Raw genomic sequence first — 25,905 nt, 5'->3', positions numbered from 1 at the left:
TTTTTAACAACACATTTGCTGTATTGTTAAGTAGTTATATGGCAATTACTTTAAAAACAACAAAAACATTGAGTCAGCTTAATGAAATTGCTGTTGTCAGCTTGTCCTGATGTTACAAAAGGCCTGATATTGTGTCCAGGTGCCTGGCCAAACCTAGTGTTTTTATAGAAATCAATGGAAGCTGCTGCGATGGGTACAGTCCACATGATAGCGACGACTACCTAAGCACTGTCAGCTAATGAAGCAAAATATAGAGCAGCAGTTTTGCTTATAACTGTGTTCCAGATCATTGCAGCTTCAAAGATTACCAGCCACTTCTAAACTGTACCATGAATTGTGTATGTAGCCAGCATGGGGTTTGGGGCTTAATAGTACATTCTTGAAGCCTTATAGTTACTAAGGAGGTGGATCACCTACTTTTTGCATGGGCTGAAACTCTTGGATGCTTTCTAAAGGTAGTCTTAAGTAGAGCATGTATTTACATGGAATATGTGTTGGAATTCACAAGAACCATTCATAGGTGTGTGGGCAGTTCAATGTCTCCATATACTCTGCCCAGGCTTTTGATGGAGAGGTCACACCAGCTTTAATTTATCTTTAAGCAACAGTTAAGTTTAGTGAGCTGGTGTCTCAGCGTAATTCTGTTGTCTCAGGAGACAGGTGCCTTTTACTATATGAAAAATGTGTTCTTGATGTAACTTTTTGAATTATACTGCACAGGTATATTTCATTTCATTATGTTTTAGTCAGAGCTTCTCTGTAGACGCAATACAATTCTTATCTAATTTAATTAATGGTCAGTGGTTACAATGAATTAGCTTTTTGTAACAGTGTGATCAAAGAACCAATTACTTAAAATAAATACAATTAGTCTTTTGAATGTTCACAGTGTATTGTGCCATTTGAAAATAAACTATCGTCTGTTTTTTAGTATGAATGCCTAATGATTATTAGCTTCTGTAATGATTTTAACCTTTAGATTGGCACTGTAAATATCTGCCCTTTTTGCTGTACTGCAGCTAGCACCGGTTCTGTATGTTGGTAGAGAAGAAATTGCTTCACCACTTATGTATCAAACCTTGTGAGAAAACTGATACACATTATGTTTTACTATTTATTTTTCAGTCAACTTGAGTTTGGTTATTGTAAATCGCTGGGAGGTTGTGTTTCTTAAAACAACATGTTTTTGTCTGAATTTCCATATGGAAATAAGCAGAGAAGGTTCTTCATGTAATTTATTTCTGGTATGCTAGTATCACAATTGGAGGACATTAGGCTAAGATCACAAAAAAATAGGAAGGCATAGTTCTGCCATGAAAAAAGATGCTTCAGTGGTTAGTGGTGGGTTTAGTGACTTGCCCAAAAATCTGAATAATAGCTTCCTTACTAGCTTGGAGAGTTGCTGGTGGATGGCAGATGACATTACAACACCTGTGTAACACCATTTTTCTGCAGTCAGGGTGGGACAGAAATGAGCCAAAGCAGGTGACTGCAAAGACCTTGTTAATGAAGACAGCCTAGACTGGTATATTGTGAAAGAAATGCAAATTGAGTTCTCTTCCTCTTCAGTTGATTTGAGTGCAAGCAGAATTTTGCTGCATATATGAAAACCAATTTCATGATAAAATGTTGTTTATGATTGCTTTTGACTGCTTTTTATGGGTCACAGGTGGCTTTGTAGCATTTCTCCTTTGTAAGTCATTTAGGACTCAGGAAATTTTCAAGTGCATGGCTTATTAATGTACGTTTTAAAACATAAATTGTTATGAATCTTAAAAATCCACTGTATAGCTTGTGATACTGTAATCAGAAATACTAATTTAGGACCTCAAAGTGGAATTTAATAACAAATTAAAACAAAATGGGTATATAGCCTTCAGGTATTTTTATTGTCTTTAAACCATGTCTGTAATATGAGTATGTAAATACTGATTGGTGTATATGTGTAAATATTTTTAAGGTAGGACTGTGTTTCTGTTTGACTTCTGGGCATATTTATCTAAGAGGCTTCTTTCTTGGTGAATGACAAACCAAAAGGGAAAATAAGCTGCTTAATACAGTAGCTTGGATGCATACTTGGGAGAGTGAAGAAACTTTGAATATTATGTTAATTTGATTTATTGAATATTATGTTAATTTGATTTGGCTTCAGGAGCTCATTTGGCTTGCTGTAATACTGATTGAAGCTGAATCCTGTTGACATTTTAATAGGAACACAAAATGTCCTAAAAAATACTCTATCCAGAAAAAAATTCATTTTAGGTAGGGTATACAGTTCCTCAAGAGTTGTCATGTTAATACCTGACAGAAAGGTAAATCAGAAATATAGAGAAATGAATGATGTGTACCTGTGCACTTATACACAGTTGTTTGCATTACCTTTTTTAATTTATTCAGCATTGACATTTCTATATGACAGAAATTTAAATCTGAACTAAAATTATTAATTTGTGGAAGATGTTCCTTTCATTTTGGGTCTCTGATTATTGAACTTTCTGTTGAGTCACAGAGTCTGAGGCCAGACTGCTTGTGGTTAGCAAAGTTATAGTCTGCCTGTCTGTAGTTTCATTAGCTAAAGTTTTCTTCACTTCATTTATTAAGTTGTGTAATATTGTTTTAAGAGATGTATATTATCCTAATTTTATCAGAGGTAGATGTATTTCATAGGGTCATGTGAAGCAACTTAATGAGGTGATCTAGTCCCACCCCCTGCTTAGGCAAGACCATTCCTGACTAAACCATCTCAGTTAAGTGTCTGCTCAACCTGGTCTTGAAAACTTTCAGGGGTGGAGATTCCACAATTTCTCTAGTTAGCTTGTTCTAATGCTTGACCACTTGAGTCAGAAAGTATCTCCTAATCTCCAATCCACATTTTCTCTGGTGAAGTTTGAAGCCATTGCTTCTAAACTCTATGGCTAGGGGGAGTCATTCAAAAAACCTGAGCCTGAATTGATTCAATCTTTGCAGGTTAGTTTAACCTTCCTGGTTTGCAACTGCACAGAAATTTCCTCTGGACTGAAGCAATGCAGGCACATGCCTGCAGTGGCTCGGGCTAGAAGCTGTGGTGCGCTAGAGCAGCCCTCCATTCCTTTCCATAGTGCTGAGATGAGGGAGTGTGGCCAGGCCCTGGCAGGACTCTCTAATTAGGGAGCAGTGTAAACCCCCACCTTGCCTGTACAGTCCTAGGCTTTTCACTGTTCAAGGGGTGGGAGTGGTGCCAGACCCCAGCCCTGGGCTAGCACTCTAAAGCAAAGCAGGGGGTGTCGGGGTGGGGGGTGCAGTGCATACACCTGTTGATGATACTGAGCTTTCCCTGCTTCTTCATACCATCTGCAAACCTGACAGTAGGGAGTTGATAACACAGCATTTATCAGACAATCAACAAAACAAAAACCTCTCTCGTTAGTTCAAGCTCTTCTTAAACAGCTTTTTCCAAGGTAGGAATGGAGGGACATTGTCAGCTGACCTGTTGATTAGCTCCAAAAAACCCTGAGCAGACACTGTCCTGCTTGCCTTTGTCTTGTCCCAGTGAAACTGGAGACACACACACACACACAGACACCTCTCGGCATTAGGTAGTGTACCACATGCCTTGGGTCCATGAGGCTGGGGTCCGTGCTGTGGGAGATGAGAAAGAGGGAGGGGGGATCCCTGGTTGAGCAGTGAAGGGGGGGTGATGCAGGGGGAAGCCAGGCAGGCCTTGCTGTTCCTGCAGTCTCCACCAGACCTTTGGCTAAGGAGTGGAGGGGTGGGGCCAGCTCTGTTCTCTGGAGCAGAGCACTGCACAGCCCAGTCCAGGGCTACAAAACATCTGGGATGCTGGGGGACTCTGGTTTAAGTTAAACCAGGAAGAGGTCTTGGACAGACATTGCATAAAACAGTTTGACCAAAATCAGTTAAGTCCGATACTACATTCAGTCGGATTTATCTTAAACCAGCCTCAGCCAATTGGTTTATGTGCACTGAACTTTATGTTCTGTTACAGGTTTAAACTAGTTTCTGATCACTTAAACTGGTTTATGTATAATGTCTGTCCCTAGCCTATAGCTGTAGAGAAAGACTACCTCCATCTTTATAATCACCCTTCAGGTATTTGAAAACTATTACCAAATCCCCCTTCAGTCTTCTCTTCCCCAGACTGAATAAGCCTAGGTCTTTTAGTCTTTCTTTATACAGCATGATTTGCAGCCCTAATTTTTGTTGCTCTGTGCTGGATTATTTCCAATCTGCCCACATATTTGAAGTGTGAGGTCCAAAACTGGAAGCAGTGATGCCTCAACAGTGCCAGGTAGAGCCAAAGAATCACTTCCCTTGATTTCCAAGCAACAATCCTGTTAATAGAACCTAGCATGCTTTTGGGGTTTGTTGTAATTAGAAAACCCTGTTGACTCATTTGGTTTCTGCTTCACTGTAACCTCTAGGCCTGTCTCTGAGTTCTATAGCCTTGCCCATAATTCCTCAGTCTGGGTTTGTGCATGCAGTTATTCTGTCCCAAGTATAGAACTTTGCATTTGTCTTTGTTGAATTTTATCTGATTTCAGACCATTTCTCCAGTCTACCTAGCTCATTCTGGATCCTAGCTGTACCCTTCAAAGTATCTGCAGTTTTACCCAACATGGTCTCATCTGCGTATTTGCTAAGTGTGCACTCAATCCCATCATTCATATAATTGATGAAGACATATTAAACATTACCCAACCTAGGACAAACCCCTAAGGAAACCCACTTAATACCTCCTCCCGAATAGACTTTGAGCCATTGATGACTACAATCCAACCAGTTTTCTATTCGTGCACTTGCATCTATTCTGTATTTGGTTAGCTTGTTAATGAGACTCTTATGGGAGTCGATGTCAAAAGCCTTGTTGAAGTCTGTGTATATCGCATTCACTGCTCTTCCCCTATCAACAGAGCCTGTCATCTTTCAGTGGTGGATAAAATATTTGTTTATAATTGCTTTGTTACATTTTACCCATCTGATCAGGATATAGTGAATGGATGAATGCATTGCCAGTCTTCCACCGTGGGTTCAATGATGCAATTTTGAGAGAGACTACAAACAGACATTGCATCTGTCCCAGGGATAAACTGTTTTATCCCAGGACAAAAGTTCAGTCATTCAGACAGCCATGTCCATTATCCTTGGATAAATCCTAAAGAGGCTTATAGGTTAAGAAGTACTAACAGTTTATCCCAGGACATCACAAAGTGGGTATGAATCATTAAGTTACAGTGAAAATTGTATATTACTGCAAAAACATTGACACTTACTTTGGATCTATGTATTTTCAAAAACTGCTTTACAACTTGCATATTCATATGTTTTAAAAACATTTTTTTTTGTTCCTTAGGCACAGTTATTTAAACATGGCAAAAGAGAAGATTGTTTGCCATATGGTAAGTTTCAAGTACTCTGATTTATTCTTAAAGGACAGTTAAGGTAGTTAGAAAAACTGTTATTTTCCAGAAATTGATATATTATACCACCTGCTTTCACTGCCATCTAGCTTGAGACCTTGAATTCCTTGCTGTTTTCCTATATTATGTAAGCGAAAAATAACCTAAAAAGGTTTATTTTTATTTTAATATTCAGTATTTTCTTTTTTGTTCACCATCTGCTCCCGGTTTGCCTCTGCTCGTGAAACTGGCACCCATCACAGGTATGTGCAGGGAGCAGATCGTGGCTGTGCCTTGGGACCCAGCCCTATGATCCCAGTTCCAGCCCCAGCCTCACTTAAGTGTTCATCCCGCTCCCAGAAGCCAGTATCCTTCTGGCTGTGGGGGGCAGAGCCATTTGTGGAGTTTTGGTGAGCTGTTGCAGGTGGGGCGGGGGTTTGCTTGCCTAGCTTGTGACAGCTCAGCAAAACTCCCTAAGTAGTCCAAATAATTGCCCACCCCAGCCTAAAAAAACAAATGAGAGGCTGCTCAACATATGCAATAGTGAATGGAAAGACAAGGGAGTACAAAGCCAATAGAAGAACTTATTTGTCAAACAACCAAAGAAAGGAATACTGACAGATTGGTAGCTGGAGTTGCTTAGTATTACTGTTAGAACTAGAGAAGTCTTGCAATGAGATGATATGATGCATGAATCCTGAGACAGACGAGCAGTTAAGGGGAAAAGAAGCAGGTTTCAGAGAAGATTGTGTGTGTTGAACAAATTTTCATTTTGTGAAGAATGCTAATCACTGTTAACTTCTTTGATTTTCATAGTCTTAATAGAAACAGGCTTAAGATCAGAATCATGTATACTACGTTGGGTGCATTTACACGTGCAATTGAAGCAGAGCAATAAACTCTGGTGCAATTTGTGTTTCAGTTGACTGTTCAAGGGCGCAGCATCTACACATGTACCTGGGAATGCAGCACTTTGAGCCAGAGTGGAGCAGTCCTGGGCTGGCAGTGTGTCTGTGGGGTTCAGCCCTGGGCTCTGGGTGGCAGCTTCAGGTGGCAGAGGAACTGGCTGAGGCATAAGGATGCTGAAGTGGAGGGCTAGGCGGTAGGCAGCCCCTTCACCGTAGCATCCTTGTGCCTCAGCCAGGCCCCATCACTATCTACCTGTGTGTTTCAATGCATGTAAGCACTCTGCTATAAGACAGTACTGTTCCTGACAGTACTATCTTATGGTGGAGTTAGTTAATTTACTGTGCTCTAATACTGGCACATGTGTAGATGATGACAGCTTTACTATGGAGCTAATTAGTCTACTCCACAGTTAAGTGCACGTTTCGATACTTTCATTGTCAAACTTTCTTTTCATAAGGGCCGTGGACTGGCTCATGAAAAAAGCTTTGGTAGGGAGAAGCTATGGAATACCTTTGACAGTGGGGAAAAAGACCAAGCTGTTTATGACATCGAGTCTGTTATTCATTCTTGCTATAACAAGTGTTTAGGGAGAACTAGAGAATGCTGAGGAAATTGGCTATTTTGGTAGTCTAGTAAAAACAAACATCAAAGAGGACATTTTAGTAGAAAAACAGTAGGGAAAAACAACCTGAAAATATGTAAATAGTTTGTTGGTAAAATGAGCAGTAATACAAGTCTGCCTATACACATGTAATGTAATAGCATAATAAAATCATTACTGATGTATTAGTATGGAGTAGAAATATGGCCAGTGATAATAACGTTAGTGGCAAATGTTATTGTGATTGACCATATTCCTTGACTATTGTGTCTCTGAAAATCCTAAAAGTTTCAATGGTTACAAATTTGTAAATATGTGAAAGAATAGGAGATACCAGATTAAGTTACTACAGAAAAGTTTAGTATAATTTGGGAATTTAGTAAGAATGAAGCACGTGGGATCCCAGTGCATTAAACTAGAAACTGACAAGAGACTATGACAAAGAATGTCAAACTATTATCTAAATATGACTTCTAAAACTGACAGCAAGCTGAGAAATGTGTAAGAGATTAAATATATTGGAGAAATTCTGTGGTTTGCCTTTCAGTGTCGTCCTTCTGTTCCCACCCATTTACCCCATGCCCCATTTCCCTCTGCCAAAAAAAAAAAAAAAAAAAAGAAAGTGAGTGGGTTTAAGGGCCAGTGGTTGGAAATCTTATCCTGTTCTGGAAAGCATTTGAACTTGTCTACTAAACTGGACCTCCTAGGTTTGTAGGATGAATATCTTCAAGCTCTATCATGAATAATTTTCTCAGAATTTTTTTTGACATTTCCAGCATTCTTTCGCTCTCTCAAATTGCCAGAATTAGTAATTAATGTTTTCAAATATAAAGTGTTAATTTTTGGACTAAATGTTGCTGGTGTAGTAACTACTAAAATTGGAATTAAAATGGAAAATAAAAACCAAGGAAGCGTTCAGAAAGCTTGCATTTAAAATTCTGTCAATCTCAAAGCTTGTCAGGGCTTGTAATAAATCCTTTAATCTGTTTGAAAGTTGGGAACATTCATTTCTAATTCATTTGATTTGCTGTTTCTTAGAGTTTGAAATAGTTACTAATCCCTTAACTTAATAGTGCTTTCTAAAGTACAGACCCAGGACAGATGTAACAAGCTTCTGAACTCTTGGATCGGTGTAATATTTAAATACTTAAGCTTGTAGCACATTCTGTAAGAACAATACTTGCCTAAGTGTACTGCAAAGAATTACTTGTCCATAGTAATTATTAAAATGCCTTAGGGTTATTCTTCAAGGCATTTGGGGCTGGCTGTCGGCTGGAAATAAAAGAGGTTATGTTTATTTGTGGAAAAAAGTGTCCCTATCTCAAGTAACTTTTTAATTCTACAACTTCCTACTAACGGGGTATTGAGTTACTCATTATGGCAAGGACTTCTGTCACTGTATGTTTTCCATCAGCATTAAGCGGAGCTTGCTTGCACGCAGTGCTGCTGGGTCGTGGAGCCCTGAGCTGCAAGAGGCCTGGTGCTTCCCTCTGTGGCAGCAGCACCGCCCAGGCAGGGTGCTAGCAGATGGGTGCTGCCCCAGGTTTCAGACAGCACTCACCAGATCCAACAGTGCATGAGGTGCTGGAATCCTAGGTGTGCTCGGCAAAGCTCAGGCTTGGTGGGCTTCTAGTGCCCCGTGCACTGTCCCTGCCACCTGGGACCACCTGGGAATGGGCTGCCTTGCCCCTGGGGCAGTGCAGGAAGGCAGCAGGAGGGCGACTGAGTGTGCTGGTGGCTGGAGAATGCGGTGGGGGTGGGTCATGGACGCTGGAAGCCCACCAAGCCTGAGCTTCCTCATGTCCCCGCCATCTTCTCTGGATGTATTGCTGCAATTTGTTACGTAGCAAACTAAAATACATTGGATGTGTGTTAGTTTGCTACGTAACAGTCATTTAAAGCAAAATATGCTACTGCATGTGTACAGCATGACGAAATTTAAAACTTAATATGCTGTGCTGATGTAAATGGTGATGCCATTAAAACAGTTAAAAGGGGCAATTAAACTGCATATAAGGCCAATTTTGTCACGTGTACAAGCGCCCTCTGATTCCCAGTTCTGTTCTCTATAATCTGTTACTATAGATAACACTTAGGCCCAAATCCTTAAAGGTGGTTACATGTCTAACTCCCACTAAAATAAATGAAGGTTAGGCACTGATGTGCATTTGAGGATCTTGGACTTAATATTTTTCACATTCAGAGGTCTTAACATATGTCACTCAATTAATTATTAACGTACTTCCCATTTATCAAAGGAATGTTATCTCCATTTTATTAATCGTGAATGTTTTAAAGTGATTAAATAAGACTAATAAATTAGTTGCATATTAGTAACTTTTTTTTTTTCAGTCAGAGTATCCTGAAACAGGAATTGCACTTTTGTACAGGCTGCTCCTTTTCTTTTGTAGCTTCTACTGTACTTGAGTGCCTTGATAATTGCAAGCTTTCGGAAAGTAACCAGACGCTTCTTCGCAAGCTAGGAGTGAAACTTGTTCAGCGACTTGGACTGACATTTCTAAAACCAAAGGTGGCAAAGTGGAGGTTAGTTGAAAACTGGAAAAGGTCAAGGTTTTACTTGCATTAGTCCTTTATATAGGTGAATCTGTTTAGAGTTGTGTGAATAATAAAACCATACATAGTAATTCAATTATTTCTAGTTCAGTAAGATTAAATGTGTTCTTTCTCGATTCTGTAATAAAATAGGTTTCTTCTTTGTTGTACCTTCAGTAATTTATCATTATCTGCAGTTAGTGTGCTTGTAGTTTACTTCATATTTAACAATATGAATTTAAGTTTGCTGACAAGCTAAATCTTGTGCTTTTCTGTGTTTGCATATAGAACATGCATAACACATTCTTGTAAAGTGGAGACCTTTTTAACATTTGCAGAAGATGAAAAGGTACTGACCTTTGTGACAAAGGTTTATTAATTTTATTTTAGTGTAAAAATATTAGAGAATTCTTAGACTTTGATCAAAAGTAATGTCCATAAGAGAAAAAAAGTTTGCAATCCTACTTTATTGAATTTAAGCTCAGATTGTACTGCCACCTTTCCTCTGGTGTCTGGTTTTGCTTATTGCCCCAGGGCAAATCCTTTTTCAGATTTCTCACACTGATATTTTACAGTTGCAGGCTCTCTTCTCAGTTATTTTATCTTTTGAATTGTATTTTTCACCTTTTGAGAGAGTCCTTAGGCCTAAAAAATTATTCTAGTAGCAGAATTGTTACCCTTATCACTCCTGAAGATAGCTACTTGTTTAACATGTGGAATAGTTGGGGTGTGATATGTGATTTCTGAAGGTATTTCTGCATTGCTGTTGTAAGGTACAACTTCACCCCATGTAGACATTATTTGAACTAGTTTTAAATTGACTGGCGTGGGTATTGATAGCAGTGTAACTAGAACAGCACAGGACTAAACACAGGCTGTCAGAACCCCAAACCATGGATAAAGACTCATGACTAGTCCGTGCTGAGAGCTGTGCTGTTGCAGCTGAAGTGCTCTTGGTGCCGTGCCAGTTTGTTTAAAGCTGGGTTAGATACTTATCCAAATGGGCTGCACTACCATCTTTGGCTTGCGGGTTGACATTCTCTGTTGTACAAATAGTAATGGAAGGAGTCTTTAGGAAATTGATTTGATACTTTTTAGGTTTGCAGTTTTACCTTTTTAGGTGATTGGAATTCCAAATGCAGAACTTACCCCTAAAGTATTTTGGTCAGATATTGGATTGGCACTGATCCCCTCTGTCTCGTCTTCTCTAGACTAAATAAGCCCAGTTCCCTCAGTCTTTCCTTGTAAGTCTTGTCTCCCAGCCCCCTCACCATTTTTGTTGCTCTTCACTGGACCCTCTCCAGGTTGTCCACATCCTTTTTGTAATGGGGGAGCCCAAAACTGAACACAGTACTCCAGACATGGCCTCACCAGTGCTGAATAGAGGGGAATACCCCCTTCCCTGGACCTACTGGCAACACTCCTACCAATGCAGCCCAATATGCCATTAGCCTTCTGGGCAACAAGGGCACACTGCTGGCTCATATTTGGCTTATGGTCCGCTGTAACCCCCAGGTCCTTTTCTGCCCAGGCAGTCAGGTCCCAGCCTGTTCTGGTGCATGGGATTGTTTCATCCCAAGTACAGGACTTTGCGCTTGTCCTTGTTAAACCTCATGAGATTTCTTTTGCCCCAGTCCTCCTTATGAAAAGGTCTGTTACATATGTTAGCAGTTTTTAACTCTTTCTTAAAATTGACACGATTTTCAAGTACCGTAAGAGATGAATCAAATCCAGCTTTTTGTTTTCATGTAATTTTGACTTACTAGATATCTAATTTTTCTGATCAGAGGTTTAGGGAAAAAATGTTCCATGCTTGAATAACGTAACAGGAAAATAAAAAGAGGAGGGGGAACAGCAAAGAAGTGAAGCTACAAAATACAAACATGGAAAATTATTTCAGAAAATTGGGAGCATCTGTAGAATAAATTATGGAATTCAGTCTCTGAATATATTTATAAGAAGTCTCTTTCTGTCTTTTATAACCATAAGTTATGTTTTATAGAGCAAGTTTCATTCCAAAGAAATTGAACAACTTAGTATTGTAACAAGATAGGCAAAATTTTATACAGGAATCATTTCACTTGCCAGTTACATGAGGCCTCTTGGAAGTACAATATGATGGTAATCGTTTTCAGGTGCACACCAGTGATTTAGTTCAGTAAGTCATATACATTGTCCAAATGAATCTAGATGGGAATTTAGCAGAAGGTGGTCACTCAACTTGCAATTTTGTTGGGGCACTTAAGTATTTGGCTCTTAGTAAAAGTATTCTGATATCTTAAATATTTCTATGAATAATTTATCCTGTGCCATGGGTGTACATAACAATGTACAGACAATGAAAATACATGATTACGTTTCTATGGAGCTTTGCAGTTTAGTTGTGAGGGATTTCTGAGAGTTAAAAAGGTAAAATGGAGAAAAATCAAGTATGGATTTCAAGTTTTTTGACCTTGCACTGTATGCATTAAGTACTTTATCAAATTACGTTATATACGTTTTTTCAGGGGGCATATATTTTAATTTCAAAAATATGAAGAGGAAATGGAGGGGGTTGCCTGGAAGAAACCATGAAGAAAAGCAGAACTGGCTGAATGCAAGGCCTAAATGGGTGATGGATGATGAGAAGAGGGACTTAAATTCAGATTGCTCTTTCTCACATTTAGAAATACAAAAAAACTATCACGTTTAACCTCAGAAATACATGTTGTCCAGCTTCAGAAATGCAGCACTTTTCTATAATGTGTTGTAGGGAGGAGGCTTTGGCTTGTTGAGCTGGAGGACAAGATGCTACTTATTGAATCTTGAGCATAATTCCTGAAGAAGTTAGTACTTAGATGGAAGGCCTCCATTAAACTAGCATGAACCTGCATTGGGAGGTTTGGTAGCTCAGCTTACAGGTTTCTGTAAGAACCATGCTTCGTTATATAAAAACATATAGTAGGAATTGCTTGGGTTCATGTTAAAGGCTTTCCCACACTAGTTTAAAAAAAATATTATGTTGAAGTAGGTTCTGATTAGGGATGTAGATATCATTTAACAAAATATTCATTTAACCTTATCTAATTAGATTGGTTAAACGATAAACTGATAATATAGCAGTTTGGATATAGCTACGCTGATGGTTGATCCCTGTTCAAGGAGCTTTTTGACCAAGTGGGGGAGGAGGCAAGCCTAGCTAGACAACACAGTCCTCCTGCAGCTAATTGCTTAATTGATGAGTCATTAGGCTGCTCCCTGTTTTCCTCTTAGGGTATGGGTACTAGTACCCCCTGGCCTTTCTCCCTCATATCTCCCTCCCTCCTGCCTACCCTGCTGCCTTCTAGTTCCTGCTGTGGCACCATGGGGCTTCCCTTCTACCCCTTTACTGCCAGACTACGTCCACCCTGAGCTAAAGGATAACTGCTAAGCTAACCAGTTATCACAGCACTTTTTTGTTAAATAAATAGTATATCTTATTACATTCCTAGTTTTTAGTATGGCATATGTCAGGGGTTTTCAACCTTTTTGATCATTGTACCCCCAGGTGGCCAGACACGGAGCAGTGTACCCCTGGAAGCTGAGCAGGGTGGGTGGCGGAGGGTTGTGGTGCGTGGCTGGATGTGGAGTGGCAGCAGCTGCTGCATGCAAGCTTCCCCTGCGTCTGGTCAGGCAGGTGGTGCCTGTGCGGCAGTGCGGGATGGTGTGTGGCAGCGCTCCATCCCTGCCCACCCATGTGTACCCCCTAGGGCCCTCTCAAGTACCCCTGGGGGGTACAACTTCTGGCATATGTCCTGTTCCAGGTTCTCGTTAGTCTGTAACTTAAAAAATGGAAGTAAACTTTGGCTGTTTCCTCTACAGGTATCAGCGTGGCTGTAGATCTTTAGCTGCCAATCTTCAGTTTTCTGCTCAGCCTCCAGCTACACGTAAACAAGTAACAGCTGCTGGTGCTATTGATGATGATGATGAAGAAGAAGAAGAAGAATATGATATTCCAGGAGAAGTTGAGAATGTTGTAGGTATGTTGGATATAAATAAAAAGTACAAGGATGTCTGCTAGCTAAAAATACAATTGTAGTAGCCTGCCAGGGATTTAAGAAATAAATTTGAAAGTCAGTGTATGTAAACTGGACATGAATGAAAAAGTCCCGTGTCAAAAATAAACAACAAACCCAAATCCAAAACTTCTCCTCCCATTATTTTACTTCGCAGTTTTCAAAGACCTCCTTCATATTTTATACAGTGTAGAGGAATGAATTATAATTCTTTTTTATTTTTAAATCTGAACTGTGTTGAATACATTTAAAATCTGACAGCTGAAATTTGAAAGCTATGGTGGCACCACTGCAGCAGCCTCTTGTGTCCGGTGTATCATAATCATAGTCATTGGATACATCATTAATGGTTATATTATAAGTACATGGGCAATAACTGTAGAGGATCGCACAGTCCTTCCCTTCTTCCAAAAGTATTTTTGTTTTCACCATATGATGTAGTAACCCTGGCACCAGTAACACCTATGGATGATACAAATAAATTGCAACATCTGCTTAGTAGGGACTCTAGAAATAGATGAGAGGTATTTTCTAAGAGCTTAGGCAGTCATTATTTTTATAGTGCTACAAAATTAGTAGCACTATAAAAAAAAATACAGCACTGTGGGTGGGCATGCATGCACAGTCCCCAGGCTGGGGTGAGACAAAATTGTGACATATGCAAGTTCTTTAGCCAGGGTGTGAGAGGGGTCTACTTTGTAGCCCTTTCTGATCCCAGGGAAGCCTCTCAGAGTCGGGAGCTACCATAGCAACAACTGATCAAGACTGGAGACTGCTGGCAACCTTTTGCCTCCATGGGACAGGCCAGAACTTGTGACCTGACCCCTTTCCATAGCCGCAAATGCTAGGGTTACCATATTGCCAGTATCAAAAAAGAGGACACCTACAGGGTGGGGGAGGAGAGAGGGATGGGGTATATGATTGTAGGGAGTGGGGTCAGTGATATGCCCACGCCCTGCCTCTGCCCCTCACTCCTAAGCCCCTGATCCTCCACTCTTGCTGGTGCCCCTCACTCCCAACCTGCAGCCCCCTGCCTCCTCCTCCCCGCCAGCGCTGCCAGTGCCCCTCCTGACCTGCAGCCCCCAGCCCTGCTGCCCGTGCACGCTCTCACTCTTGCTCTTTTACTTGGGAGCAGCTTGCTGGGGTCGGCGCATAGAAAACAACCCCCAACAGCCAATCACCTTGCCCGCTGCTCCCAGTCCCAAGCAGCCAAGCCTGGGAAAGCAAAAACCCAGACATTTGCTCGCAGCTTAAAAACCTGCCTGGACATGAGAACAGGGGGCCAAAAAAGAGGACATGTCTAGGAAAACCTGGACATATGGTAACCCTAGCAAATCTCCATCTCCCCAGAGAACTGAAACAGTCTTTATTTTTCTTTATTTTTTTAATCTCTGCTTCAGATACTCAACCCCTGTTTGGTAAAGTATGAGAGGGCAGCAGGGAGGGCTGTAGAGGGCACGGGCAGTTTGATGCAGCTGTGTGCTGTTCAGTCCCCAATGCTGCCCTGAGCCCTTTTTGTGGGCTCAATCTGGCCTAGTGGTTGCCAGTTGCTTGTCCCCTGTCCTACAGTCACTGCAGTTCTTTGAGATTTATGTCAGGGCATGTCAATTTGCAGACTAGCTATATACCATGGAGCTATTTGCTGAACTGTGAATAGTATTGCCACATTTGTGTGAAGCTGAGGGTGGCTTAATTAGTGTGGCTTTTCAGTATCCAGAGTTTAACATGTGAAGCAACATATGTAGATAGGAGCACCTGCCCTACCCTTAATACACTTGCAGGGAGCATGTGTGGCATAGGTAGCCCCAGTTGTTGCCACCATTTAAAATACTCACATGTAAAGTTGTAATATAAGCTACAGAGATGTCTTGATTCTGCATATTTCTTTGAGTTCCATAAGGTACGTCTAACAAAACACAATGCTGGATTCTCAGGAAGGTTACCTAATCCTCTGCACAACAGGACAGATAGTCTTCTCTGCTTGCAGCTGTTTATTGTGTGCTGACTGCTTTATGGTCTCCCTGGCAGAAGCTTTCACTCAGCCAGGTCTTCAGAAGTGATATAACTATTATTTAAATCTAGTCTAATATTTAAAATGCCAAGCCTGTAGCCTATCTAGAAAACATTTATACCCTTTGCTTACTACTCTGTTTTCAAATGTTGTTTACATCATAAACCTAGGAAATTTGGATATAAATGTTTTGGTTTAAATTAAAGTGTTTATGATAAGGAATTCAGTTTGAGCATTGTAGAAAAAATGCTGTTTTTGTTGCAAAACTAAATAAATCACAAAGTAATCTGTTTTGTGTTAAATTCTCTACAGAACAATTGCTGGTTGGACTGAAAGACAAAGACACCATTGTCAGGTGGTCTGCTGCAAAAGGGTAGGTTTCTTGCAGTTAATTTAATACTAATAAAGTAGTTTAACAGTTAAATGTTTTCCACGGTTAATCAATTGCGTCTGTTTCTCTGTTTAAACTAAATCCATCTCATCTACTGCTAGCATGATGATTAGTATTCTGGGATAATGGGTGTCCTATTCCCACAAAGAATTTTAACCTAGGTTGGGACTGGAGTGACAGTGCAGGATTTATTTTTGGGTTATTTTGCAGTAATATTTCTTCATCTGTTAACTACCTAATGTTTTTCCATTTGAATTTTTTTTTTTGGTAAGGCACGCATCTTCATCAGCGACTTGGATGATGGGGTAAAAAGCACTTGTTCAAATTTGCAGACGACACTAAGATGTGGGGGGATGTGGGCACGCTAGAAGGGAGGAATAGGCTGCAATCGGACCTACACAGGTTACAGGGGTGGGCGGATGAGAACAGGATGGGCTTCAACACTGACAAGTGCAAGGTGCTGCACCTGGGGAGGAAGAACCAGCAGCATACCTACAAGCCGGGGCACTTCCTTCTCGTCAGTACAGAGTCAGAAAAGGATCTTGGAGTCATCATTGATGCCAAGATGAACATGGGCCAGCAGTGTGGGGGTGCAGTCAGGAAGGCCAACCATACCTTGTCATGCATCCACAGATGCATCTCGAGCAGATCCAAGGAGGTGATCCTCCCCCTCTACGCGGCACTGGTCAGGCTGCAGCTGGAGTACTGCGTCCAGTTCTGGATGCCGCACTTCAGGAGGGATGTGGACAACATGGAGAGGGTCCAGAGGAGGGCCACTCGCATGATCAGGGGGCAGCAGGGCAGGCCCTACGAGGAGAGGCTACGGACCTGAACCTGTTCAGCCTCCACAAGAGAAGGCTGAGGGGGGATCTAGTGGCCTGTTACAAACTAGTCAGAGGGGACCAGCAGGCATTGAGGGAGTCCCTGTTCCCCTGAGCACTACCAGGGGTGACCAGGAATAATGGTCACAAGCTGGCAGAGGGTAGATTCAGACTAGACATCAGGAGGCGCTACTTCACAGTCAGGGTGTCTAGGATCTGGAACCAACTTCCAAGAGAAGTGGTGCTGGCTCCTACCCTGGGGTCTTTAAGACGAGGCTAGATGAACACTTTGCTGGGGTTGTTTGACCCCAATACTCTTTCCTGCCATGGCAGGGGGTTGGACTTGATGATCTGCTCAGGTCTCTTCCGACCCTACCAATTATGAAACTATGCTATTTTGTACTTCTGTGCTTTTAGCTTGGCTTTGTGTTATAATGTAACACTACTGAAAGAATGCATTATTATTGATACTTTAAATCCAGTCATTTTAGGGTAAGTTTACAATAATTTAAAGAAAATGTATAATTAGACATTGAATACAATACCAATGAGTTACTTTATTTTCTTTTGCAGAATTGGTAGACTAACTGGACGGCTTCCAAAAGAGTTAGCAGACGATGTGGTTGGATCTCTACTGGACTGCTTTAGGTAAAATAGTGTTTTATTCTTATACAAAGAATGTCTTGAATATTAAAATGCTTTCCCTTCTACATATATAATTTTACAATTGAAATGTGATGACTACTGGAATGGAATGGCAACAGTCAGGCAGAAATTGGATCAGAACAGCTATAGAACCGTAAGGGGCTTATATTTATGAAAAATGCTGTCGAAACTTTAATAATCATGCAGAATTTGAACTTCATTATTTTAGGCTCTCAGTTAATAAAACAGAACAAAATCTTGGGTTTGAGGCAGTCATTCAGTTAATGCACAACGTTTTCATGGGAAGAGATCAATATTCAATATTTAAATTGTGACTGGAATTGGTGATTCCATCCCAGTCTCTAGGAAATAATTTTTCATACCACATATAATATATGTGCAAAATTTGTTATGACGTATGCTCTGGCATGAGCAAGTCAGGCTTAATAATGGTGCATTGGTGGAGCTCTATGTTCACGCTATTTATGTTTAACACAAAATTGATTCTAAATCATGAAAAAAAGGGGGAATGTATTCTTTTACGTGTAAAGGTGATATTTTTGCTAATATGAAAATACGATTGTTACGATCCCTTTCCTTCATTCCAAAGGTGAATATTTAAAATAGCAGAAAAAATGAAGAGTATATAATATAAGTATGGCTTCCAGGTAATAGTGAAATACTGTACATGTACTTTTGAAGTTAGTAATGCTGTGGAAGGACTGTTAATAATGTCATAGTATGTCAATTAGGGGTGTGCAAAGCGGGCCATATTCGATTCATATTCGGCTTGAATCAGGAACAGGGATCCGATTAGTTGATTTGAATCACTGTCTCTGTTTCGATTCAGCCGAATCTGAAGAGTCGATGCTGATTCAGAGAATCAGAGATTCGGCTCATGATCGCTGCAATGCTGGGGTGGATGGAGCGTTCCACAGGAGTGCGGTGGGGCCCTTCATGTGCTCAGCAGCGAACCCAGAAGTGAACTGGAATTACTTCCATTCCACTTCCAGGTCCACTGGGGAGTGAATGGGGCCCCCCTCCCCAGCTTGGCGATCGGCCATGGGGGGACCCTGGGTGCGCAAGCCCCCCCCGACACAGGAGTCACCAGTCGCTGAGCCAGGGCGGGGTGCCCTGCACGCTCCCCAGTGGACCTGGACATGGACTGGAAGTGCTTCTGATCCACTTACGGGTCTTCTACTGAGTGCACTGGGCAGCCCCCCCGTGCTTCTGTGGGACACTCCATGCGTCCCAGCATCTCACCATTCACGAGCCGCTTGCTACCTAGAGGTATGTAGAAAAAACATTTAAAGCTGTGTCTATATCTGAATCGCCGAATCTTTCCAAATTTCTCTGAATCGATTTGGAGGGCTCCGATTCAGTTCAGAGAGCCTAAAGGGTCCTGTGATTTGATTTGGATTTGGTGATTCGACCACTGAATCTGGCTGAATCTCTGTCAAATCAAATTGGCTTTGCACAGCCCTAATGTCAATCGATGTAACTAAAGAATGCATTTTTGCCTGGCTTGTAAATAGAAGTAGAAGGCATATTATGTATTCCATACCTTGTGAAATGTAAAGGTATGCATTTGAAATGCTCTGAATCCTGGAGTGCTTCAGCGCTGCAGATGTGTACATCTGTTCTTCCCTTCTCCTACTGAGCACTTCAGAATAACCTCAAAGACGCGCGATAGCTCTGCTAAGGGGCTGGAGAGCAAGAGTCCTGGCACCTCTTGGCTTTTGGTGTCTCAAGGTTGCTGAGCACACTGGACAGTGCTGTCACTCACCCTGCTGTGGGGGTGGGGAAAAACAGTGCAGTGTGGGATGTCAAAGGAGTAAAATGAAGTGCTTCAAAGATGTTCTTCTTTGGCAGGGGTCATTTTGAAATGCCTTGGCCATTACAGTCTGTACCCTTACTGTTTGGAGCATGGCAGAGGAACTTGGAGAACTTCACACAGCAAGTCTGCCCATGAGTAAACTGAATAGTTAAAAGCAGAACTAGGAAGAACTAATATTTTTATTTAAATTATAGAAGTTAGTGAAGAGTCTTGGATGTTTCTTCCTCAACTTTCTTTTTTTTAAACGGCTACATCTTCATCTTGACATAATACAAAATACGTGAATGTGTCCACTCAGACACTTGAGATGATGAAGTATGTAGAAGCAATAAGATAAATTGGATGACGAGGCAGCCCAGTTGTAGCAAGACAGAGAACCAGCCAGTGAATCACGAATTAGATATGTCATTGCTTTGGGTTGGAAGTTTCCTTTTTTATATTTTTAAAAAGTGTGAAACAATAACAAAAGTCAAAATTTTAGAAATCAAACTCAGGTAACAAGGGAGAACGGAGCATGGCCCAGCCCATAGCCAACTCCAGGGGGTTGGGAGGGGAGGATGTTTGACCCAGCCCCAACTTGGCCCCACGTGGGGGGGAAGGACATGGCCTGGCCCCAAGCGGGGAGGAGAGGTGTAGCTCAGCAGCAACTGGCTATGCACTTGGTGGGGGGGCTGCAGCCCAACTGCATGGAGGGAAGCAGGCATGGCCTGGCTCTGAACCTCTGCAGGGTTTGGGAATTTAGCAGGAGGGAGGGTAGCTGTATTAACTGCCTCCGCTTCCCTGCCACCAAATTTTCTGACCCATGGGGAACCCTGCGGGTCACATTTTAAGGCTCTGCAGGCTGCATTTGGCCCATGAGGCTGGAGGTTGAGCACCCCTGCTATACAGGAATAGTTAATTTCACTTAGATATAACAAGTGTTGTTTTTTTAGTTTCAAGTAAGTTTCCTTTTTTCACAGTGACTGCTCCATAGCTTTTTCAGAAATACCAAATAAAATGAAACTGCCCAGCTTACAGTGGCTGAGATAATATGCCAGTGCTGACTTCAGTAAACAATCAAAATACCTTTTACTATTTGTGGCTAACCTTTTCTGTGACTAGCATAGAACAGAGATGTGACAAACACAGCTTCTGCTTTATATTGCAGCAAAAAAAGACTAAGGGGAAGAATCCAGGACATAGATGTATGTTTTGCTTTGGAGGATTTGACTGAACCTTATTCAGAGGAACTATGACTTGTAGATTGCAACTAATCTTAATGTAGTATTTCTCTAGTAAATAGAGTAGAAAAATCTTTCAATGACTCCCTTAATTACTCCAGACTTTTTATACTGAAGTTTCTATTTCAGTGAAATCTGTTTGGATGTTGTAGGTGTCTGCATGAATACTAAATGTCATAAACTAAATAGTACACTGAAAGTCATAGAATAATCCAAGCCATTAAATAGTTTAGGTTGATCTTTCTCTAGATTTACTGTCTTGGATTTTTTTGAAGAGATGATAGTGATGAATAAATTAAATAGGTGTTAACATTCACTTGGATTGAACAGTTTAGTTGAGCAAGGTTTTTTCATTCCATGCTTACTGTTCTGTAGTTATATAAGTTGGTGTGAAATTTTGAAGATTTTCCATTACAAGTACAGTAGTTACACATGTTAATCTATATATAGCAGAAGCTTGTTATTGTGTCTTGTGCCAAACAATGAAATCCATGTTTAAAACTAATTTTAGAGTTTGTACCTAATTAAACAAAAACAGATCAGGGAGATTTTACAGCTGCTGTGAGTCATTGCTGGCTAGTGAGGGACCATCAACCCCAATTTGATCCATGATATTGGGTACCTTACCGAAACATAACTTCATCAGTCTCTGAGGCTGTTTATCCGCTTCCTCTTACTACCTTTGCTGAGACAGCACACAGTGGTGGGCAAAGACATGCTTGTAGTGTTACAATGCTACCTTTGCACAAGCTGTTGTGGGAATGAAGATAACTTTGCTGCAAAGATTATTAGAAAGATTGCAAGAGAAGCACACAGGAGGATCAGTGACTCACTGTAAGTGCCTTAGCTCTGTTTCAATGTGGACATAAAATCAACACCAGGGTTTGATGTGCTTTCCCCTACTCTCCTCACATTGGCCAGCAGGAAATCTTAGGTCACCTGCATTAGTTCTATTCATAGCATTTGGCCTCCCTTCTACTGTCACACAAGTGCAGTTCTTTGAAATTTTTCTGTAGTGCAGGAAAAGTTAACACCATGGAAGTTGTTCAGGGAAGATGCGTTTGTTAAGAATATTTTAGCTGCCAAACATTAGGCTATTTAAATATATATACAAACCTTTTTTTAGAGGTTACAAATTTGATCAAATATGGATAAACTTCATGGGAAAAGCAAAAAATGCTTCCCTGACGTGGGGGTGAATCCCCTTTCAGATTTCATGCCCTTGTGCCAGTGCATTCATGTACCAGAGATTTTTAAAGAAACAACTGTAAAATCTATCTTAACATTTGCAAAATAGTGCATTCTTTTTCCTCTTAGTCACATTCTGAGATAAATCTGAATTATTATAATTGAAACCTTCAAAAAATTCAACTTCAGGCAGGGATCTATCATGGAACAGTTTATACTGAATGGTTTCAGGCTGGCAGTTGTATGTGGCTGGAAACAGAGTCTTATAGTAGGAAATGTTGAGCAACATGGTACAGGAATTGCTACTTGTGCTGCAAATACTATACAAGAAGAACCATAATTTTAACTGCATATTTGAAACATCTGATTTTTAATTTCTTAACGTTTCATTATTTTTAGCGTTAATCTTTTTATTTGAATTTTAAAAGAAAGAAAAGTTAGAGTGAAGGAGTGAAATAAATGCCTCACTACTCACTTTTCAATTTGTTGTACTCTAATGATCTTGATCAAATAAACATAAAAAGGAGCTGAATGAATACTGGGGGAAATGTGGGTGCCCTGTTTGCACATGTACACAATGTGTAGGGAAAATAATATCACTGAGCATATACATTATGATTATTTTTATAAAAAATTATTTTCCCTGAATGTAGTGTTTTCAGACAAGATCAAGCGTAGATTCAAATTATGTGTTTCTAGAGTTTCAAGGTCTTAACTGTTGTTTTCTGGGTAACTGTGTACCAAAAAGAGTGTAAACAGTTTTCATAACTCACAACAAGTTTTGTTTAATACTTACTTTGTCAAATACCTTAATTTCAGTTTTTCCAAAAACAATCACCTATGTCTGGAGAAAAATGAGAACTATCACCTCACAGGTAACATTAGAAAAAATTAAGGGCCTGAAATCAGGGACTTTGTATTGGAAGTGCCACATCATTGTGGCATTCCTGCTGTTTTACGTGATTAATTTAGGAGGTGCCATAGATAAATTTTCCTTGGAGCTTCAAGGGTCTGTAGTCGCTGTGTTTTCTTTCCTTGTTTTTCAAGTTTTGAGGCAGGTATATGGTGATTTGGATTATGCATCTGCCAAAATGTTGTCAGTGAAAGATGAAACTCAGAAAAACTTGAGCTGAACTAAACAAAAGTCTTTGTTCTGAAATTAGTTACCAGGAAACGGATAATTCATGGCATGGTGGATGTCTGGCTCTGGCCGAATTAGGCAGAAGAGGATTGTTACTCCCTTCTCGAATTTCTGATGGTAAGTTGCTTGAACTCTGGTATGTTTTAAGTGTCTCCAAGATCGTGCTGTTCTGAAATATGAGGTCTTAGTGTTTGGCAAAGAACTTGCCTACCCTTACATGGATGGTGCTGCTGATGACTAGTAATGAACTCTGGAGTAACTAGCAAGCTCAAACATGAAAGATATTTAAGGTACTTTTGTTAATAATATTTTATTGTGTGTCCCTTCTAAAAATAAATAAACTCATTTCAGAAACCCAGTTTATTTGTTTTTTTCTTTTTCTGTTGTGATTGATTTATATCATTATACAGAACAGTCTTTTATTTTTCAGCATGTTAATGTATTTATTCTACTTTTAACTGTGTTTAAACAAGTTAATTATTCAGATTGCTTTTATAAACTGGTTGTTGTTTGCATTAATCTCTCTTCTTAATCAGAAGTGAAAAATTAGGTATAAATGAGAAGTTTTAGTCAGTTACATTTATCCTTTGACAATTGCAACCATTAATATTGGAATTCATTATTTTAAAGAATTATCTTTTGCATGTATTTTATACACAATAACATTTAAAGGGACTTTCCAGGGAATGCACTCCTTGGGACCACACAGGCTGCAAGAGTCCATGCTTACTAATCTGTTTCAGGAATGAGGAACTTGCATACTCTCTGTGCCAAAGACACACAGTGTATGTGCATTTTAGGCATTAAAACATGTATAATCAATAAAATCTTGCTAATAGAATCTGTGCATTTAATATATAGGAAAATATGTTTGAAAACAAAAGATACCATGCATCCACATCCTCATATAAATTATATACATCTCTTAATGAATTTGATATTTACCAACAGCTTTTGACAGTCAACAATTATAATGTTACTTGAAGAACTGTTTTATTGGAAATTGGCACGGTGTTTTGTTTCATTTTACTGTCGTCTTGTGTCCTGTCTCCATGTTCAAATTTGAGTCCAAGGACAGGCGCATACTGTTGCTCAGTCAGTAGCCTTAGTGGGGTCCTCATCGATGCATGGTTTCCCCCATATGTGGGCAGGCCAGGAAGTGTTCTGGAATCTGTGAGTTTCCTCCAGATTAATACGTGGTTTTTGTGTTGTTAGAGTCTCACCACAGTTGCATGTTGACTCTAGTCTTACTGACCCCTGTTTGGAGGCAGCTCAAGGTTCTCCATGTTGGCAAATCAAGCTCTGCACCTGCAGGGAGATGTTCAGTAGTTTTGGTATTTTCCTGTAATTTTAAATGTTCTTCAATTATGCAAAAATCTTGGCCTTGTGTCTAACTACTGTCTACTTCCTTTGGCCCTGATTCTTGCATCTTGTGTTTAAGAAAGTGACCAGTTCCACTGAACTCAAAGTTAAGCATGTGAGTAAGGCTTCACAGAACTGAGACTTCAGATTTTTATTCATGGACTTAAGATAGCCTGGTACAATAGGAAAGCATTAGAGCTAAAATGTAGAATGCTAACTGTAAACTGATAGGCTCCAGGAATCTGGGAATCATATATGGATGAGAAACAGTTGTGTTTAAATCGTTTAATCTGTTAGGATTTCCTTGTTTGCCACTAAGTTATATTGTTTAACCAAAGCTTTTCATATATATAAAATGGAGGTGTTGAATAAAACTCTCTTCCCAAAAAGATATTTTTTGAGCTTGTTTGGACAGTGAGCCCTTCAACTTTCAGTTAATACTGATGGTGGTAGTAATCCATAGGTGTTCGATTTACCAAACCATTTCACAGTCATTCATTGTGGTAAGAAAAACCGGAAAGAAAAGCCATTAAGCTTCACTACAGCAGGGGTTCAGCATAAAAAAGTGTTGGCTGTCCGTCTGCAGTATGCTGGTCACTTCCAGTCTGCGGTTTGCTGGTCCTTGGTCACTTCCAGTCTGGCAGCCAGCCCTCCTGTGGACCGGCAACCAACCCTTCATGGCCCAGTACTCGGGTGCGGCCCGGGAATTGGGAACCCCTACACTACAGTATGTTTTCTTTGACTTAATATCTACATCATGATAATGTAGGGCATATAATTACTTTGTTGCAGGATTTTAAATTATATTGTTAAAGGATTTTTCTCTCTCATTTTTCCCCCCTTGTCCTGTATCTGTGGCCTGACTAATTTTTTCTGTAAATTAATTTAGCATCTCTCCCCTCAAAAGGTGCTTCTATAACATGATTAATTTAATAACAGGACTACAGCCATTGCAACCTCTTTTTAGCTATTTTTTCCTTACCACTTTGGCTTGAATGTTTTCAAGCAGCACCCAGAAACCAATAGGCAGTCAGTGCAGATTGTTATACAGGAGTGGTGGTCTTTCTGCCAAAAGTACTGTTTTATGTTGGACTGCTTAAAATCACTTCAGTCACAAATAGGAGACACCTCCTGAGTCAGAGATAGATTTCACCCTCATCATTGCTTCCAGCTGCTTCTCTCAGCCAGTCAGAATGATCTTAGTCTTCCCTGGACCTAAGTCAGCTGCTGCCTCTTGTCCTTGTCCCAGTTTTTCTCAAATGTTGGACCAGTCATTTCACAGGTCTGAATGAAAAAGCTGGTTGTTTGTGGGTCAGTGAAAACTTTTAGAGCCTGTGTCTCCTCATTAACCTTTTAAAGAGCTCTTTATATACAGACTAAATAAGAATGGAAACCTGGATGGAACTCTGTGGACCCTCATACAACATGTACAGGAAGGAACAACACGTACAAGTATTTATTGAATGAACAGCTTGGAATTGCATCATATTATCATCGTATCCTGCTGTTGTCTGCGTGTTCAATTATACTTCCCTTACTAATTCTTGGGCGACTCATACTTAGTGTATGTCAAAAATAGAAATGGTTGAAAAATTTCAAATGAAAGATTTTTTTCATAATAGAAATACTGGCTCTACAAATTTGATATTTTTTCCACAAAAATTTGGGGAACTTCCTGGAAAATACCACAAGTGTTGTATTTCACCTCTGCTTTGTTCAGATTTAGTATATTTAGTATATTTTAAAAGTGGAAATAATTTCTCAGCCCTTTTGAAAATTTTGATGGGAAATTTTAA

The 25,905-nt window shown here is 40.2% G+C and overlaps 1 protein-coding gene across 1 annotated transcript in view; it reads left to right on the top strand.

The window, feature by feature from the left end:
* Nucleotides 1–25,905, top strand: part of TBCD (tubulin folding cofactor D) — a 220,676-nt gene that overhangs the window by 31,653 nt on the left and 163,118 nt on the right. The window contains exons 8-13 of the mRNA XM_090061103.1: nt 5,351–5,396; nt 9,318–9,450; nt 13,300–13,457; nt 15,817–15,877; nt 17,290–17,364; nt 22,770–22,864. Coding sequence (XP_089917229.1) covers nt 5,351–5,396; nt 9,318–9,450; nt 13,300–13,457; nt 15,817–15,877; nt 17,290–17,364; nt 22,770–22,864 — 568 coding nt within the window. The remainder of the gene's footprint in view (nt 1–5,350; nt 5,397–9,317; nt 9,451–13,299; nt 13,458–15,816; nt 15,878–17,289; nt 17,365–22,769; nt 22,865–25,905) is intronic.

This window comes from Crocodylus siamensis, chromosome 8 (assembly GCF_052110815.1).
Source record: "Crocodylus siamensis isolate JL-2025a chromosome 8, ASM5211081v1, whole genome shotgun sequence".
Classification (NCBI taxonomy): Eukaryota; Metazoa; Chordata; order Crocodylia; family Crocodylidae; genus Crocodylus; species Crocodylus siamensis.
This window is presented reverse-complemented; position numbering and strand designations above follow the sequence as displayed.